Source organism: Danio rerio, chromosome 20 (genome assembly GCF_049306965.1).
Source record: "Danio rerio strain Tuebingen ecotype United States chromosome 20, GRCz12tu, whole genome shotgun sequence".
Classification (NCBI taxonomy): Eukaryota; Metazoa; Chordata; class Actinopteri; order Cypriniformes; family Danionidae; genus Danio; species Danio rerio.
In genome coordinates, this window is record NC_133195.1 from 47,342,429 (window position 1) to 47,356,615 (window position 14,187).

The following is a 14,187-nucleotide window of genomic DNA, read 5'->3' on the forward strand; positions in this document are numbered from 1 at the left end:
ATCATGTCGCGTGCACCCAAAGCAAACATTCACAAACACGCGATGACATCACATTTACCACACAAACTCAAGCAAACAAGTCGAGTATAAATCAGGCTTAAAAATTGTTGAAGTAACTTTTTTTTGCAGCTTACAGTATGTCAACATTGTGGTAATACTGTATTTTGTGATGGAAGCAACACAACAACAAAATATCATACCATAAAACACCTACTAACCACAAAGCGATGCTAGGCGAAACCTTTTTACATTCATAGTGAGATTAAATAACGCCTATGTGGTCTGTTTATGTAGCAGCGACACACCAAAAGTGCCATTTTTTATTCTAATATCAGCCGCTGTTATTGCTAAAGCTAAATGATCATGTGCTTTCAACTCGCTGATGTGTGAGACTGTCAAAACAAGGAGACTCGTGTGTCGGATTGGGGATTTTAGCTTCAAGCAAGTGCACTCGAAAGTGGATTTACTTGCGGTCTGCGTGACTTGTCGTTTGACTGCTGTGATTGAGACAAAGACGCACTGAGCACTTCCTAAAGGTGTTAAACAGTGACAGTCTGATGCCGAATCCATAATTACAGCAGGCCCCCAGCGCAGGTATGTTAGTTTAACCAGCTCCACCCTGACTATTAGATCAAATGACTCTTAATGAGAGCTATTAGGAGTCAGTGTGTACACAAAGGCTCAGGCACACACACACACTTCATGTAATCAGTCACATACCCCAAGTAGGCTTCTCTTGTTAGTGTCAGAGAGGGAAATAATAATAAATTCACTATTAGACTTTATTTCATTTTAGGTTCTTGCAACATCATGGGTTGATTTAGAGGGAATATATGAATCGTTTGGTAACAGATTATTTAATTAAGCATTTTAACACTCAGAAAAAATGCAAACACTGCAGTGTAAATATATGAACTAGTACATTTTCCATTTAGTTGTTGGATTTACCAGTTTATTTACCATTAATTGTGATTCCTCCTATAATTATTAACCAAAATATGGTTAAAATAGCTGTAAAATGTGATTCCGGAACATTCCTTTAAGTATAGTACATTGGGCTTTATTTTTTACAGTAGATGTGAAATGTACTGCACATTTTGCTGTATGTTGTAAATAATAATGTGTCTAGTATACATTTAGAAGTAACTATTGTTATGAAAGATTAATGATTATATTAAAAGAAAAATAAATACAGAAATACACTGTAAACAAATGCTGGATTCCACACAAACAAAGTCTGCATGGTGGAATTAAGTTAACCTAGTTTTTACAAATGTAAGTGGATTAAACAAAAAACAATTAAGTTGTTCCTCAAAAAAACTCAAGAATTATGTTGCTTCAGTCCATTTTAAATAAGTACTTTAAAAAAAAACAGCAAACATAATTCTTTGAGTACATAAAATATTTTATTATTTGCTCTATTTTGCATTATAAAAGGTCATGTTTTGGTTTTGGGGGTCTCCAACTACAGATTGATATGCATGTGAGGTCAAGAAACACTTTCATTGTCTTATAATCTGCATTTATTTTGACCTAATTATCCCAAAGACTCCCATATGATTAGTTTTCAGCGATTCATTTGTTCCCAAATCTCTCCTTTGCATGAGGCTAATCTGCGCTGATTGGTCTGATGACCCAGTCTGTTGTGATTGGTCAACTGGGTTCAGCGTGAGACTTGAATTGCCCAGCATGGTTATGAAGTATTTAACAGAGTATATGTGTGAGCCCAATGCAGGAGTGCATTAAATCAATGCAGTTAAACTCCAGCATATTGCTCTATTCTTAACCCTAACCACAAGTACTATCAATGACACACATTCAGTATTAATCCACACATGGGCAAAAGTTTAACTATTTTGAAAATAGACCGTGCTGCATGTATGTACAGCTGATGGTGGCCATAGCAAAGGCAAATGGCAGAGGATCGCAAGTTCAGAAATGCATTTAAATTGGTGAAGGAAGAAGCACATGTCACGTTTTCAAAATAGTTTTGGATGCAATAAGTGAATAGCCCCATACAGATTTAACCTGAGAGAAGCAGTACAAGCACTGATCTATAATAGATATGTGATTACAAGCTGCACGGAGTGATTACAAGTTACAACACACAATTAAATACATATTTTGCAAACTACAAAAAACGAGACAACAATTTTAATCACACTCTGCGTGTAATAACACAAATACCACATTGCACCATAAGTTATTGTATAAAAAATCCGAAAAATTACAGGAACAAGAACAGCACTAGGTTGGCTATATCATAGTATTACTGTGAACATTAATTTTAACCATTTATTCCGCACAGCTGAATCTCCATCTGTCAGTGATCGTCATCTTCGTGTCATGATCAGTCCCGTGAACCCCCTCTCTCCGCTAGTGTCTGAAGGGAAAGGCGTGTTCACGTTTTACCGGATCCAGCACTACATATTTGGTGATGTACCATATCGATGTTGAAACGTTCAGGCAAAAGATTCGAATCCAACATGATTCATTTATTTAACTCTGAACTATTTCATTAAAAAATAAATAGTTTTAAAAACTGTGAATTTTCAGATTTCAACCTCAGCTGGATGTTTTCATTTACGTAGTGCTGTTTTCCAAAATCCATAATAGGAGCTTTTTAAACTTAAATATTTCAATGTTAATGTATGCAACCAAGGTGAGTATAAGAGACTTTGATCAAAAACCTTTCATTTTGAGCCATAATATATATTTGGACACAAAATTGTAAGAAATTGTAATGACTATAATTATTATTATTTATAATTAAGTGATGTTTAACAGAGCAATGAAATGGTCACCGTATTACCTATTCTATTTTTCTTGAGGAAGTCTAATATTTATTTTAGATTTGGCTGGAATAAAAAAAACGTTTTTAAATCGTTCAAAATATATTTGGGTCAATATTATTAGCCCCCTCAGATATTAATTTTCTCTCGATTGGCTACAGAACAACCCACTGTTGTGCAACGACTTGCCTAGATAACCTAATTAACCTAGTTAAGGCTTTAAATTACACTTTAAGATGATTACTAGTATCTAGCAAATCTGTCATCATGGCAAATTAGTTATTTAAACAATATCAGTGAATAAACAATCTGTGAAGTCTTGCATCCTATTATGAGCAGGTGTTGAGGAAATAATAGGAGACAGCACACACACCTTAAACAAACATTTTGAGTGGATGCCCCTTGGGCGACGTGTAAGGACTATAAGAAGTTCCACAATACATTTACTTTTGTGCCTGAAGCAATTCGGCTACATAATATATGCAGTTAATTAATGGATTATTAATATTATTTTTTGATAAAATTATTATTTTTTTTTTTTATAAATTATTAATATTTTCTTTTTTTCAGTTTTTTGTTTATGTACTTGATGTTAAGTGTTCATGGTTCATACACATTTTTACTAAAATTCCATGACTTTTCCATGACTTTTCCAAGACTTTCAAGTACATTTTCATGACCTAATGTTTCATGCAATGTCTACATATGTGTGGTAAAAAACAATGTTAGCATTTATTACAGCATATCGTAAAACATGCAACAATCTATTTAGTTTCAGCTTATGTTTATATCTGTGTAAAGTTGATGTAGATAATGCTTACACATCGCACAAATAATGTGATTAATCAAGGACAGAAAAGTAGTAAAGACAACTAACCTATATAAAAATATCTGCTTTCCATGATTTTTCGAAAAGTTTGTGGGTTTTTCTGATTTTCCAAAACTTTTCCAGGTCTGGAAAATGTCAAGTTAAAATTCCATGACTTTTCCAGGTTTTCCATGAATAATCAAATTCAACACTGCAAGCCAGTCAGGTACCCAGTTTGTTTCAGTGCTCGCGCGAACAAACCTCGCCTCACATGATATCGCTCAGGTCCTACTCTTAACATAGAATAAAGAATAGAATAAAGGCCTGCACCTAACACTAATTGAAAATTTATATAAAACAATTATTATTTGCTGTATTTAAATACTAATTATAGTTACTATGGTTATTTAGTAAAGAGCAGCAACCTTCTTATTTTGATTCACTGTTTTGATTGATAACAGAGCTGTCACTATAGGAATCCACAGATCTATAATGAAAGCATTTGATTACTTTCATAACTGTTCGTGCTCATTTAAGACAAAATTAGTTGTGTTTAAAGAGCCCATATTATGGGTTTTTGAAAATTCCCCTCCATGTAGTGTGTAACACAGCTCTAAGTGAAGTAAAGTATCCAGCTAAGGCTTAAATCTGTAAGAATACAGTGTTTAAAACTGTTCATTCATCTATAAAAGAGTCGACTCATAGTGCTTCAAACGAGTCGCCTTGATACTGATTCATTAGGTGTTTCGCCATGACGTACGAACGAAACCAAGTTATTCACGTGCACGCGCAAACCCGGGAGATTTCAAACCTGAGGCCCCGCCCTCTGACGCAGAAACCCAGACACACACACACCCACAAACACACGCACACACAAACATGCCGGTCGATTGAAGTCACACTGCAGATGGATATATTGAGTCTCTACCCAAAGATGAAAACTCAGCATTATAGCCAAGCAGTTGGAAACTACTGGAAACTTGTGGAAACTACATGCTACAAAGAATACTTCATCAGCGTTTGTTAAAGGAAGGATCAGTAAAGAGTAACTTAATGCTGGACGTCAGGATGGATTTTTCTTCCTCCATTTCTCAAATGTAAGTACGTGCGATTAAAGTTGCCTCGTTGACTCTAGCTTGCAAATGTATTTAGTTGTGATTTGTTACTTGTAACCGAGTGTACTGTATCAGGTTAACTGGCTATATTCTCTTATCGCGTGCAAAGTCACGTTAAAAACGCGGCGCGTGCTGCTTTGTTAACGGAGCTCCGTGGACGAGAAGAAGTGTGTGTGTCTGTGTGTGCGCGCGCTGTCGTCTGGAGGTGTGTGTGTTTGTGTGTGTGTGTGTGTGTGTGTGCGCGCGCGTTGTCGTCCGGAGCAGGGTTAAGTGCATGTGTGTGTGTGCAATATGTGTGTGTGTGTCTGTAAAAAAAGAGCAGAGTGAGAAGCTAGGAGATCTCCTCAACTGTTTTTGGAGTTTTTGCTCAATAAAATAGTCAGTCGTCTGAATTTTCAAGTCCATAGTCTGTATTTACATTGACCCACTGGCAGCTAAAATCCACGCCTACACTATCGAGCGTGCATGAACTGTGATTACTTTTATATTGCTGATTAGCTGTTTGGCTTTTCACTCTCTGACTGAAGGCAGTCGACCAATCGCAACAGACTGTCATTGGTCCAATCAGCGCAGATTAGCTTCGCGCTAAGGAAGGGTTTGGGAACAAATGAATCACTGGACGATTCATACGGGAGTCGCTGGGATAATTAGGTAAAAATAAATGCAGATTATAAGACCATGAAAGTGTTTTTTTGACCTTGCATGCATATTAGACTGTTGTTGGAGACCCTTACAACCAAGATATGACCCTATTTTTATGTATAATATGGGCTCTTTAAAATAAAACACGCCATGGTCGGACATGTTTACATATTAATAAGTGTCTTTGTCTGTTTACAAACACACCCAAATCCAAAAGTGTCCACTTTCGCTCCTCTTCAAATGGCGTGTACAGAAGCTAATCTGGCTACAATGCCTTTATATGAGCACCTCCGTCAGTCAGCTCTGATACTAATTCAGAGGTTGCATGGGAAGGGCGACGGTCGACGCACCGCTTTAATGCAAATGAAGTGAATGCGGCTTTCAAGCCAAAATAAAGTAAAAGCATAATTGTCTTACAGTACAGGAGAAATACAAACACAATCTCACGACAATTCGTAACTTTTTGATTTAGTGGCTAATTCGTATGAATTTGTACGATCTAATTATTACAATTTAGTACGATTTGCTCATCACCCAATGACGGTTGGGTTTAGGGGCGGGGTTGGGTGCCACGCCTCCTTTTTAAAATCTTACAATTTTGTACGACTGAATACTTACGTTTTTTCGTGAGATCAGGCTTGAAATACAGGGAAACACTTAGATAGGATAATAGCGGGACAGAACGGTAAAATACGGGAGAATCCCAACAAAAACGGGAGGGTTGACAGATATGACAATCACCATTGCGAAAAAAAAATAAACTCTCTCTCTCCATAATTTAATTAAAAATTTAAGATGTCAGGCCAGCAATGATACAAGTGCTATAAAAACAGGTGTGTAAAAGTACTGAGCGCTTCTGTCTACAACACCAACCATGTGTAAACCAATCAAGACGGACAGAGAGGGAGAGGGAGAGAGAGAGAGAGACGTCTGTCAGCGTCAAACACTCAACACACTCGTTGTCCAGTTCATATGGCAGCCATCAAGATCTATTAAACACACAAACACATTAATACACTTCCTGCACTGGATATCAGCCTCAAAAAGAGGCCTGTGTGGACAAAGACCCAAATGAACATTCTAACCACCCTTACTGGACATAATAAGAACATTTTGACTGAAAGAATGAATAAAAAAAATAATAATTTGATGTGCAAAAACATGTTATGGTTAATGATGGTCAATGATTTTCCAAAAAAATGACAAAAATAAGGGTAGAGATGTTCAACGGGGGCTGGTTCTGACAGCACACTGTAGGCTTTGTCTGAACGTGCGAGACGGGCCTCTTCCCCCTTAATTACCTGCTCATTAGCACCAATTTGAGATTTAATGAGGCAGGATTGCAAATGAGGCGTTCTTCGATAAAAATCAGCGTCGAGTCAGAAACGTGAAATTATTAAGAGGGCACCTGTGATTAGCCTGTTAAACAATCACATGGACATCCAGGGCTCTGCTCATTTATTTCGGGGTTGGTTTATTTCTCTCTTGTCTCTGCTTAATTGATGCCCTAGCTGAATGAATGAATCTTTGAGACTCGTTTTAACTGCAGATAGAGTTTAGGTGAGGTAAAAAAGAGTTTGAGCATTACAAAAGTTTAATGAAGCTTTATTTTTTGTTCCCGTATATTCAAATGTGCTGTTTAATTTCACTTTAAACAAAACAAAACAATGACTATCATATATATATATATTAAGTATGATTATCTAAAGAAACCCACTAAAATGTCATTTATGGCTGATATTTAGAACAAGATTCATTTGATGAATAAATAAATTACTCTATTAAAGGTATAGCTCACCTAAAATGACCTCCCTCGAAATGGGTGTATACCTTTACAAGTTTCTTTCTTCACAAAAGAAAAACAGAAAATAAGATATTTTGAAGAATGCTGATTGCTAGAATTCATTGACTTCTATATACTCTAGAAGAGATGGCCAAACTAGAGCCTGCGGGCCAAAGTTGGACCAATTAGAGATTAGCATTTCGAATTTGTTAGTTTTATTGTTAAGCTACACAAAAAGCTATCTGAAATTAAACAATTCAATTTAAATTATGCAAATGAATCAGATTTAGTTTAAAATTTACATACAATGCATTGAGGACAATGCATAGACTTTGGTAAACGAATCAAGGCAAAGGCATATTCTGCTTGACAAGTGTTTTCAGCTGTGTTATAAATGTGATTGTTTACGTTTTTATTACAATAAGGTATAATTAAAAAGTTATCCAGCAAAAGTTAGCCTATTCAAAGTAATGCTTTCTATTTATTTTTATTATTATGAAAGGAATAAGGAAATTTCACATGGCAACTTTAATAAAATAGTTTGGTATATTTATCTTCAGCCCACGCTTATCAGTAATATTTGGTTTTTGGCCCTTCATACGACAAATTTTGGGCACCCCTGCTCTAGTAGAATAAACAAAATACTATGAAAGTCAATGGACAATTAGCATTCTACAAAATATCTTCTTCTGTTTTTAACAAAAGAAAGAAACTCCAATAGGTTTTGAACAAATGAAAGGTGAATCAATAATAACAATTTTCATTTTTTGTATAAAAAACCTTTTATTCGCCCAAAAACTAAAATGACCTCATTTACTCTCCCTCATTTTGTTTTTATACCTTTCTGAGTTTCTTTCTTCATAAAAAAACTAAACACAAAATTAAATCTTTTGAACAATGCTGGTTACTGGCACCCATCAACTTCCACAGTTATAGAAAATACTATTGAAGTCAATGGGCAATCAGCATTCTTCATACTATTTTCTTTTGTGTTCAACAGTAGAAATAAACTCAAACATTTTTTGAGTAAATGATGATTTTTGGATGAACTATCCTTTTAAGGATAACAGTCAGTGGTGGAAAGAGTACTGAAAAATCATACTCAAGTTAAAGTACCATTACTTGCCCAAAAATGTAGTGCAAGTAGAGAAAAAGTAAACATTATTCAAAGTATAAGTAAAAAGTAGCCCTACTAAAAGTACTCAGAAGTAGTGAGTAGTGAATTTTACACTGTAAAAGTGTGATGTGTTTAAACGCTATTTGTGCATGTGTGTGAAAACGTAACATTCTGTAGTGCATTTAGGCTACATTCACACTGTGAGACTTAGTGCTCAAATCAGATCTGATTCTATTCTAATATGCAATTTGATTGGATGGGAATCACAAGACTGATTTTTCTACTCAGCCAATCAGTATAGACAAGAAAGCAGTGAGAGCAGGTTGATGGAAAATAGTGGAGTAAAAGTGTCAATACAGCACTAAAAATGTACTCAAGGGAAAGTAAATGTTCACATTTTTAAAACTAGACTTAGTAAAGTACAATTCCTAAAATAACCTACTCAATTACAGTCATCTGAGTATTTGTAATTTGTTACTTTAGACCACTAAGATATAATAGAGGCATATATATTTATTTTTTTTACTTAATTCACCTGTAATGTCTTGCCTTCTTGTAGTCTGACAACATATAGCACCTGAAGAGCAATATTTAAGTGTAGCTGAGACAAGAGCTCTACAATATACAAGCAACACAAAAAGTCCCCTTAGAGACCTCCGGTTCTCTAAACCTTTCATCTGCTCCTACGCACAATAACACGGCCTGCAAGCCCTTCAAAACTTCACTTATAGATAAGGCAGCGGTAGAGGAAGTCTTCAACATCAAAGCTGTGGCCTGTAGTTGCTGGAGGCCATTGTAATACAATGAAGAATCAAGACCATATACAGCCGCTGCGTCTAAAGTGCCTCTAAATACTCGTACCATATGTGTTCATTGAGAATAGTCTGAAAGCCAGAGAGAAAAAGAGAGGCAGAAATGTTGTTAGGGATGTGATAGGCTTGATTTCCACGCCAAGGCGAAAGTATATATTTTTCATAATAAAGTAAAACAGCTGCTTGCCAGACCAGTTGGCACTGACAGATGTAGTAGTTTTTTTTTTCTTCTTCGCTGTTTTATAAGTGCTATTAAAACAAGCTGATGCAAGCACAATGTTAGCGTGGCAGAACCTCTGTGCAGACAATAACACAGACAGACAGCTGATTAACACCGAAACATGCAGAAAACAGAATTCTCTACAGTGTCTGCTTACAAATCAAAATAAGCTGTTTTCTGCACATTAAAAATGACAAAAACTAATAAAAATAAATGTACTTGAATGTAATATTAAATATGCAACATTAAAATGTTTTTAAGAACAATATATAACTTGAAGAGAAATTTGAAGAGAAATCAAATACATTTTTAAAAACATCAGTTATGCGAAATATATTCAATTATTATTATTTTTATTTGTTTTAAATACTTTTAACAATACAAATATTGCTAAAATATGCTAAGATAAATATGAGTTAGTAAATTAATATTACACAGCCCTTGACAATATGACTTTCTATGGTTTTGCTTTGAACTTTTAGGTGTGCAATTTGAGTAAAAGGTTCATTTGTTTGCAGCATTTTAGATATGCAAAGATGTTAATTATTTGCAAATCATCTGTTTTGTCATCACTTTAGATATTACACTAGAGAATCATTCAAATACTAGCTTTAAAATGACGTTGGTGAATTAGTAACAGTTTCTGCTATTCTGACCGTCAGCTGCAGATGTGAATGAATGGCAAAAGAAAGTAGTTCCTCTTACAAAAGAATTTTTAGACTCTCCGAGTTTGATTTTCTTTTTTATTTACACGATTATGACGTCAAACTGTTGTATAAACGCAATATCATACTCTTAGCAGTGTGATATGCCTGTATATCATCACTGGTGGGACACTAAGGCACTTGGCCTGCGGCCTAACGCACACCTCCTGCCAATGCCGATATATATATTGCAATAGTAATACTCCTGGTGAGTTCTGACTACTTTTATTCAAACAACAAGTTGTTTTTTGACCGGGAACGGCACAGGCTTTTCACAAAAAATAATAAGACAATGTACAAGACGCATCATTGTGGAAAAAGAACCGTCAGCTAAACAGAAAAGTTTAGTGGTTTGTACAAAATTATTCATACCCTTTGGAAACTGTCACAGTCTATGGGAAAGTTCCATATTATTCTAAACAGTTCAAGCTGTGTTAAAACATATAAACAGATACCACTTATTAAATTCCTAAATTCTATAGAAGTATTAGGCATGGAGTAAAATGTTAATATTTAAGTCCTGTAACATTTCTTCAAAATTTGCCATAATTAGAAAGTAACAATTGGTCAAAATTGTCACGTGTTGTGACTGAAAATCAGGGTTATTCCACCAAATATAGATTTCTTACCTTATTGAAGTTGAAAATAATATCAATATAAATTAAATGAACCTATTTGCAAAAGTTTTAAAGCTCAAACCCATAACTGTAAACTATAAAAAGATGTTTAAGGCGGTAAACTCTTTATTTTGATCACTAATGCGGAGCACGTTACATGCTTTTCACCAAATAACGAAGGCTTCCTTTCCAATCACAGACATGTTCACTTAGCAAAAATAGTTTTTTTTTTCATTAAATATCCACTCAGAGATATAGATATATTAATAAAAATTCTTTATTTATTTATTCATTTTTTGCAATGCTGTGAAGATTCCTGTGATTAAGAAAGTAAATAAATAAATTAGATAGACACCACTCTCAGATTCTCTGGATGTTTTAGAGTAAACGGTTAATATTTATATATTTTAATAATAAGTTCTGTAACATTTCTTCCAAATTTCAAATCAAAAATATTGCCATAACTGCAGAAAATTAGTCAAAATAACATTGTTTTCAGTTGTTGTGACTGAAAATCAGGGTTATTCCACCAGATATTGATTTCTTACCTCTTTTAAAGTTAGAACAGTTCTATTGTGTTGTCTAAAAATGAATAAACATATCTGCAAAAACATTGAAATACTGCAAAAAAGTCAAACCCTTAACTATAACCCATGTAAGGTTGTTTAAAGTGGTCTCTTAATTTTATATGCAGCCAATGAATTCAGCAAACTGTTTATTTTCATGACTAATGCAGAGCACGTTACTTACTTTTAACCATAACCATACGCCTGCTTAACCATAAAGCTCAAAAGTCACACACACGAGTCCCCAACATTAAAACCAATCCCGAAACCAAGTCAACAGTCTATTCAAAGCACACTTCGAGTCATCAATCTGCTCCCCAGACCTCTACACGATGACTTCATGACGTCAGATTGAGGTTGAAATCAAAAAAATAAATAAATCAATCAGCGGCGCATGCATGGGCCGACCGCAGGCCTTTGATGAGGTGCGATTGCGGCCCGACAGAGAGGTGAGCGTGATGACAGGCCGCATGGATGTGGTTAGTCACAGCAGTATGTAATATAAGGTGTACTCACTCCTGGGCTCGCGCGGTCCGTCCACCGTGACCTTAATGGCTCTGTGGTAAGTGGCCACTTGCGGTGGGTTTGTGAATACTGTAATCGTCAGGGTGAAGCTCTTCCCTGTGCAGACACAGAAACATTTAAGGGCTTTACTTTGCTGTCAGGGCAACACTGAGAGATCATTCTAATGATCGAAGGACTTGCTTTATTTTACAGTGGGTGTGTAATCGTGCTAGTCAGTGTCTTGATCATGTGTTTTTCACCAGTTCCACTTCAAAACTATATAATTCTTAAAAGGATAGTTCACCTAAAAAAATGAACATTTCCTCATTATGTAATTACACTCATGTAGTTCCAACCTTTTATGGATTTCTTTCTTCTGCTGAACACAAAAGAGGATTTTCTGAGGAATGCTGGAAAACATAGGAACTAAAATACTATGGAAGTCAATGGCTGCTTTTCCCCCAAAGTTCTTTATTATTTTATCTTCAACAGAAAAAAGAAACTCATACAGGTTTGGAACAAGTGAAGGATGAGTACATAATGACAAAACTTTCATTTTTTTGGATGAATTATTCCTTTAAAGGGCCCATGAAATTAAAGTGAAAGTTTTTTAGACTGTTGGTATCAGTATTGTTAGTTTTAAGGATATCTATAAGCTAGTGTGCTCCAAAACAATGACAAAATTCATGTTTAGAAGATCTAAAACTGATATAAACATGTAAAGCTGGTAGTTTGTCACTTCCGCCTAAATGGGTCAACAGTTTCATTCACGTCACCTCATACTTCAGCTTCTCATCAAATCTTGACCAATCAAATGCTCTTTAGAATCTGACATGCCCCGCCCCCTTCAAGGCGCTCCTCATTTGCTTTTAAAAAGGGGAGGGGCTACACTTTGTCCCAACCCTCTTTATGTTTCAGTTGAGATTATGTCAAACATCAACCAAACACATTCACGTTTCAAAGAACTTCATGGGACCTTTAAAAAAGCTTTAATAACCTGACACCTTGTATATCTAGAGAGTCTAATCAGGCTCCATTTTTGGAAAAGTGGTGAACTGGAAAATAAAGAGTTACTGATGGTTGAATTTATGGTTTCACACCCAATTCTTAAAGAATTTTGCAGTGACTATATTTTCTTCTTAATCAGTTGTTTTGTCATCCTGACTCCAGGGGGGTTTGACCTTGCTAATTAACTCTTGATCGCCCCCCATATTGCTCAGGGGTGCTAACAATAATAACCTTAAGTGGTTTTTACAAAAAATGAAAAAACAGCTTTTAATAATTTTGACTTCAACTGTATATGTAAAATTATTATGATTATAGGTAATAAAATTATATTTTAAAATTATAAATTAATTTTTTACCTCATAAGGAGCTGAACCCCCCTAAAATAAACATTCTTAAAAGATAAAAACATTCTTAAAAGATATATATATATATATATATATATATATATATATATATATATATATATATATATATATATATATATATATATATATATATATATATATAATAATGTTAATGCATGGTCAGATATACAGTATCTTATATAAAAATTAAACAATTAACTTTTTTAAATACATATATAGTTTGTAATGATTGTTATTTTACTTCTATTTTAATGAATTCTATGGAGTAAAGCACATAAAGCTTATTTTCATATATTAGACAAAAAAAGAAAAAGAACATTTGTCTAATAGCCTATGTGAATGGAAAATAGCCTTATAATATAGAATTTTAAATATTAGCAAAATATTTGTTAATATATGAACGGAAAATAGATTTTTATTCAATTGCAAAATTAAATAAATAAATATATGGGTCATCTTTAAGAATCTCGTGCCTGCTGAAATAACCCATCAGATGTTAATGCATGGTCAAATATATTTTATATAAAAATTAAACATAATTAACTTTTTTTAAATAAGAGAAACAAAAAAACATGTCACATGCAGCTAATACGAGATTTAACTTGATGTCTTAAGTTTTTAATGTAACGTAAGTTACAAAGGACTTATACAGTTAACTTTATTCAACTAAACATAAGTACCCAGTAGTTTTTTTAACAGTTCAATCTTGTATTTGTTTTTTTATAATTTAATAAATTTAATAGCGTCTCTAATATTTATGTGATTTGGAAATGGTACAATGTGTTTGAGAAAAATAATAAGATTAAAATACTGACTTCCAAAATAATTAATCACTCTTGACTTCCAAACCATTTTTTTTTTGTTTTGTTGAATAGAAAAGAAGATATTTTGAAGAATGTTGGAATCCGGTAACCATTGACTTCCATAATATTAGCTTTTTCCACTATAGATGTCAGTGGTTACCAGTTTCCAACATTCCTCGAAATATCTTCTTTTCCATTCAACAGAAAAACAAAACAAGTCCTAAAACTGATCTGGAACAAGTGAAGGATGTACAAATGATGACAGAATTTCCCTTTCTGGGTAAAATTGTCGCTTTAAATGTGCACATTAGAATAGAAGACGTTTATAACT

The 14,187-nt window shown here is 34.3% G+C and overlaps 1 protein-coding gene across 35 annotated transcripts in view; it reads right to left on the minus strand.

Annotated features, from left to right (window-relative positions):
* The window catches only part of runx2b (RUNX family transcription factor 2b), a 284,262-nt gene that overhangs the window by 40,616 nt on the left and 229,459 nt on the right, over positions 1–14,187 (minus strand). For all 35 annotated transcript variants that reach the window (XR_012395445.1, XM_073932312.1, XM_073932283.1 and 32 more), the window contains one exon: positions 11,693–11,797. Coding sequence is in view for 34 of the 35 variants with exons in the window: in XM_073932312.1 (XP_073788413.1) it covers positions 11,693–11,797 (105 nt within the window). In the remaining variant the exon portion in view is untranslated. The remainder of the gene's footprint in view (positions 1–11,692; positions 11,798–14,187) is intronic.